The sequence below is a fragment of the Eretmochelys imbricata genome, chromosome 26, assembly GCF_965152235.1.
Source record: "Eretmochelys imbricata isolate rEreImb1 chromosome 26, rEreImb1.hap1, whole genome shotgun sequence".
NCBI lineage: Eukaryota > Metazoa > Chordata > Testudines > Cheloniidae > Eretmochelys > Eretmochelys imbricata.
The window spans coordinates 10,263,399-10,270,050 of NC_135597.1; the positions used below are offsets into that span (position 1 = coordinate 10,263,399).

The following is a 6,652-nucleotide window of genomic DNA, read 5'->3' on the forward strand; positions in this document are numbered from 1 at the left end:
GAAGAAATGAAGTTTCATTCTCCCCAAACTGATGTTTTCAGAACAGCCTGTGGACCAAAAAAAAAAAAAAAAGAATCTGCTCTTTGGCCTGCTCCGCTAAGGGCTACAGGGTAGGGACATTAGTAATTTTCAGTGCAATTCCCACGGATATCTAAAGCATCGTCTTGCGTTTAGCGAAGGACAGAATTCAACGCTTTGAAATCCTATGCAATGATCAGAAGTATTGTAATTTTACACTGGAGTTTTCCTTTACTAGGAAATCCATTACAGCTCGGGTTAGCAGTTTAAATTACAAGAAAGGCAGAAAACCACGTCTGTTCAGCAAGAGAATTTGACGCTTAACTAGTTACACTGGCTGTTTGGGCTAGCAGTTGATTTATAAAGAGATGCTTTTACCTCTCTCTGTGTTTTATACTCAGCTATTAGAAGCTGGCAGGGATCTGGAAGTTTGGCTGGTACTAGCCAGCTTACTGGGAACTGGGGAGGTGCTCCAATGCTTAGAGCAGTATACTGGGAACCGGGACTCCTGGGTGCTATTCCTGGCCTGCTAATTGATTTCCTGTGTGATCTCAGGCCCAAGCTGAGATGTGCCTGCTAATTTTCAGAGCAGAGCATGAGACACCTAAATCCTGAATTTAAGAGGCACTTGACACCCGCACCACCAAAATTAAGTCACTGGGAGGTCCAAATACTCTGTGCATGTGAAACTCATGTCTTGGATTTGGCCCCTGGAAGTTAAGGGGCACGTTTGAAAATATGGGTCTCAACCTCCATGTGCCTGAGTCTCCCCATCTTTAGAGGGATGTAACAATGCTCATAGAGGTGTGGGGATATTTAAGTGTTACTAGTATGTTTTCCAGTTCTCCATGTTCTCCTACATGTGCAAAGTGTTGGGGAAAGGAGCTATGGATATCACGAATTGTCAGGAACACCGTAAAACCACACATTCAAGATTATGGCCAGTGGACTTCATTTCTGGCACACTCTGCATTTTCTGAGTTCTTTGATTATTTGCATTCTCACAATTCTTTACTTGATTATATCTTCTATAACACCAAGCAGCATCCAGGAGACAGAGAACCCCTGTTTCAAACCCAAAGAACTTGCTTTGAGCCTGCCATTTGCTTCACTTCGACGAATCTTTATTACTAGAAAAGCTGTATGAACCTAGAGCTTCCATGCCCAACCAGAAGAGAAGAAGTTCTTGAACTGCCTCCTGTTGGACACATGATCACATAAGTCTTTTCTGTCCTGAAAATCTGATTCCTAAATGTCTTGCACTTACCGTGTAAAGTGGTGCCATCTCTAACCATCTAGAATTCGGTTTCTGAATGAAAGGTTTAGTTTATCGTAGAGATAGGTCCCAACTAATTCCTGGATCCAACCACCCCCAATTTGTCAAAGGCAGGTTAAAACTTTGAATCATGCCGATGGCCTAACTACGTAGAAATGGACCAAACCAGAACCGAAGATCAAAATATCCCCTTTCCCACCTACCTCCCAAACAGAAGTGTTGAGATTCTCGACACAATCTGTGTTTACTGTGTGTGTGCTTATTGGAGACGGGCCACAAATCAGAAGACAGATCTGAATGCTTCTCAGAATTTAGGGCTTTTCAGGAGCCAGGCCCCAAATTTTATAACTCAGATCTGCATGGAATCATAGGACTGGAAGGGACCACGAGTGGCCATCCAGGCCCCTGCACTCATGGCATCTATCGATCGATCTTAAGGTTTTATACGGCACCCATCATCACAGCAGCTGAGCCTCTTTTTAGGCACGATCTGAACTCCGATACTCAACCCAACTGCCCTGGAAGTTTGGCCAAGTTCAGATGCGGATCCAGGTCTAGATATTATTTGTATTGCAAGAGCACCTGTAGGCCCTAATAATGGATCACTGTGCTGGGCGCTGTACAAAAAGTCTGTCCTTGTCCCTACAGAGCTTACAGTTCAAATACAAACTGCACAGCTCAGTTCATCTCTAACATGTACAGGAAAATGGAATATTTCACAAGAGGCAAATCAAACCTTGAAGGGGGAGGAGGGGAGGGGAACAGATGATGCTCTCAGACACTCAGAGAGAAATAATTTGCCATATTTGGAAATGAACATACCCCACCTACTGCTATATAGGTTGAGAGAGTCAGCTTGGCAGCTGCTATCGAGACCTGCACTTCCCCCAAAAAACAACCTGCAACTCTCTAGCAGAAAGGTGAGTGATTACCAACATCCGGCACAGATTTTTATCACTTATTTTCATTCGTGTTTGCATAGGATTTTGCCATTTACATCTGTTGTTTAAAAACTTCTCACTCCGTCCTGTATTGTGAATTGCAGAGCTATGTAACCATCATTTGTTTTCAGTTACTCCTAAGTGACCTGGATAAAAGGGACTGCTGATGGATCTGCAGTAATTCACGACCCAAAGACTGATCTCGAAGCAAAAAGGAATTGCATTGATGTAACAAGGACAAGAATTCACTTCAAGCTCTCTTATCTGGATGATTATTAGACATGCTGTCAGATAAGTTACCTGATATCTGCACGGTGAGATCCTAAAAGAACTGTCTGTTTCTTCCAGCCCAAGCAATGTTTATTGCTCTGGGATATGAAAACTATCATAGATAATGTTTTTAATGGGTATAGTTGCAAGTTGGACCCTAAATGACCTTTCCATTGAGTTTCCAAACCTTGTATCTATAGATTCTTTTCCTGGAAAGGAAGAGAGTTCTATTCATCTGCTAGTTTAGATAGAAGCAAATCTAGAAGTATGTAGTATCATATTGACGGGGAAAACCACAAAGCACCTACCAAAAAAGAAAAAATGTATCTAGTGGGTTTCGTTGCTGAATTTAGCCTCACAGGGGGGAAAAAAAATGTATCACATTCACAAGCTTGCTTATGCTTGTGATCTCTTCTTTGGGCTGAATGGTCCGTTTATGAACGAGCTAAATCTTTCTGTTCTAACCCGATTCTCACTCTCCTAGTATTCCCACCGACTCTCAGTCAGAGTTTTGCCGGAGTAAACACTGCATGATTTGGCTCTACAGAAATACACCGGCAGCACTGCATTCCCCCCTCAATAATACCACCTTGCCTGTCTCAGGATCCCAAAGTGGCTTACCATCATCCACTGCCACCACACCCCTGCAAGACAAGAAACAAACATGGAGAAACTAAGGCTCAGGGAGGTTAAATGATGTACCCACGGTCAGAGAAAACCAATGGGAGAGCTGGGGAACAGAACCCAATTCCTCTGCTCGAACCAGAGGTCAGGAAAAAAAATAGGAAAGCATAGAAGCATCCACCCATTCCATCTTCTGTGTGTTTCAAGCTAACCTACAGGATACATATACACAATACTCTATCTGTCCAGGTATTTAAAATGCGCCCATCACCCTGATCTCCACACGGTCGTCTCTTGTTGATCTTTTCATTCTAGCCTGCCACTCTGGTGAGCAAGATTGGTTGGCAAAAAAAAAAAAAACAACTCACCCAAACGTAGACATTTGAGCCAAATGCATGGTTGTGGGTACATAGCTAAGAGGGAGATAGGAGAGGGAGAAAGAGTGTGTAATTGCACACATTTTACTTCCTTTTTCTCTTTTATGTGGAGCCTTCGGAGACAATGCTAAGCAGTACATCTGAGTACCCTTAGCTGGGTCCACAGAATTGATTCAATGAGGAGCTTGATTTGACAGCCTTTTTTAAAAAAATGTTACCCACAGATTTCTGCAATGAATAAAACATCCACACACACTTTCCACAGGAAGAAGCTGTAACGTACTGTGGAACAATTTGTCAGGGCTGCAAGCTACGAACCTTGTTCTATGAGCCTAGCTGGAAAGCGGCTACTTGTTACTTTCCACTGAAAGTGAAGCCTTACAAAAAGGCAACATCCTGTGATCATAAAACAGCCTTCCTATTAGCATAGAATGAGTTGGGACCTGACGCAAAGCCCACCCAAATCAATGGAAGGTCTCCCATTGGATCAGGTCCTACATGCTCAGAAAACTCCATTTCCACACCGTGAGCATGAACAGTTTCAAAACTTATTATGATGGATCCAATGGATTGATTTTTAAGCAGATTCCCCCCACCCCCATTGATATCAGTGTGGGGGGAGGAGTTCTGCTTGATATCCAGTGGCACAATATGGGTTGTGGCTATTAGTTATTTCTTACCCCAAAGCAATTCCCAAAACACGGTGGGTTCCGAAGTAAACAGGGTTAGGTGGAGAACAGCAAAGGGTCATTAAAAACTAACATGCACCTGATCCAAAGCCCATTGAAGTCAGTGGGACCAATGTATTCCTGGAGAGCCCTGTTCAATATTCTTAGTTCTCCTTTTGCAGCATACAAAGAACGCTCTTATGGCAGCCTAGTTCGTTAGGCGTTAATTCCAAAATACTTAGAAGTTAGAAAAGCCCTGAACTCCCTCCTTAAATCTCAATCGGGAAAAGCATCTAAATCGCCGAGGTCATTTTGAAAATAGCAACCATTGACTTTAACCTATGCCTCAGTTTCCCCATACGTAAAATGGAAATATCGCTCTGGCTACTTACACGAAGGTACCTTTGCCCACAGTCTACTGCACCGTGCAACTGCCGCTCTATCTTTCGTGCTTAAATGGCCCCCACAACTTTCGTTTCCGGGCAGGTCACAACACCCCTGTGGGGCAAGGCAGTGTGACTATCCCCATTCTACAGGGCCCAAAGATGGAAAGTGATTTAAATCAACCCGGAAATCTGTGGCAGAGCAGGGGAATTGAACTCGGGTCTCAAATTCCAGGCTGGTGCTGTAACCATTCAACCATCTTTCCTCCAGCCAAAAGGAAGTATCTGGCTGCTCTTACACAGCCTCTGGGTAATACTGGAGGCTTGTGATGCTTCATTATAAAGTCCTTTGAGACTTCTGGTTGAAGAGCACTATCTGCGTATGATTATTTGTCACCTAAATGTTGGCAGCTTCCCCTGGTTGTTTTTCCCCATTCTTACCCTGGCAGTCAAACGGCTTGCCCAAACTGCATAATGTCATGGAGTTGACATGCTGGAGAATTTGGATCCAGAGTTGTTCCCCCTCCTCTTCCAAAAACGGTTGGGGAGCATTTGGGACAAGGGGGTTGGTTTTGTCAATTATAAAGTTAGGAACCTTTGCAAAATTCAGGTCTGGATGCAGGCGAGGATTCTGATCCCCTCCAAAGTTTACAGGGTGTTGGGATTGAGGCCATATCTGTAGAAAATAGATTAGGGTGTTAAGAATGACTGTTAATCCAAGGAGGACATTGTGGAAGTGGAGAGGGTTCAGGAAGAGCCGTGAGAGTTATGAAAGGATTGGAAAACATGCCTTATAGTGACCAGCTCAAGGAGCTCAAAATATTTAGTTTAAGAGAAAGTTAAGGGACGTCTCCATCACAGGCTATAAGTACCTGCATGGCTCTTCAATCTAGCAGACAAAGAGCATAAGAAGATCCAATGGCTGGAAGTAGAAGCTGGACAAACTCAAACTGGAAATCTTTTAAAACAGTGAGATTCAACGGTAAATTATCAAGTTGCCAGCCGCTCTGGAGGATTCGCCATCAATTGCCATTCTCTGAGTCAAGACCGGATGCTTTACTGAAGATATACCATATAGTTCAAACAGGCATTATTTGAGGGCTGTTCTGTGGCCTGTGTTCAGCAGGAGGTCAGATTAGATCATCACAATGGTCCCTTCTGGCTTTATAATCCAAATCTCTTCCCCTTTCAGATCCTCCAGAATGGGAAGGACCCGGATGGTGACCTGCTGGATGGCTATGCTTTTGCTGGTGCTCTGTAGTGATATCACCCTTTGCAGGAGGGGCGGCTCAACAAGTAAGAAAGCAAACCAGAATAAAAGTCCTCCCCCCGTTAATAAGCCCAGCCCGCCATCCAAAAAAGAGCCTGTGAAGATTCCAGGCACGCTCTGTTACACCGGCCAGTTGCTCGACATCAAACTAGAGCCCGAAGATGCCAGATATTACACCGACAACTTCAAAAAGTTCCCCGATTGCGTTTATTACCCTCGGTGCTTCCAGTCTCTAGAGGCGAACGCAACCAAGGACGCGTTGGTTAGCGAGTGCTTTAACGTTACGGTGAGTCTGACTGAAAACAAACTGGGCCTATCCGAAGGAAAGAATGCCACCAGTGCGTACGCCAGGGTCATGTGGCGAGTGATAAGCCACTTGTGTGCAATGGATTTCTGCTGCCAACCATGCAGCCTCGCTCTGTCCATCCACGGTTCCTTTGGTCGGGTAGCAATGCTTTGCCTCATGAGTTTTATTTCTCTTACCGTGCAATGAACTTGCATTGATTTACTGGCAACGAGGGAGTGCCTGTCAGTAACTATTTACCTCTTATGATTTCTGTACGTTAAACTTCCATAATTCTTTTGTTATTTTAACCAAAATCCTTTGTGCGTATAAACTCAAGTGGCATTTATCTATTCTATCAAACTCATGTGCTTTGTTTTACAGTGGGCTAATGTGTGTCCAAATAAAAGGACCATGCTAATCTTTTAACTCCTTTAACCTAGTCCAGGGAACGATTCTGGATTCTATAGTAATAGACATTCTTATTAATATGTGTTATAATTAACAAGACCAGGTAATATACAGGGTGCGTATGATACAGT

The 6,652-nt window shown here is 43.7% G+C and overlaps 1 protein-coding gene across 1 annotated transcript; it reads left to right on the plus strand.

The window, feature by feature from the left end:
- The first annotated feature begins 5,759 nt into the window (after positions 1–5,759).
- On the plus strand, positions 5,760–6,320 carry PRND (prion like protein doppel). The gene has a single exon (XM_077805871.1). The coding sequence runs from the start codon at positions 5,760–5,762 to the stop codon at positions 6,318–6,320; it is 561 nt and encodes a 186-aa protein (XP_077661997.1).
- The last annotated feature ends 332 nt before the right edge of the window (positions 6,321–6,652 follow it).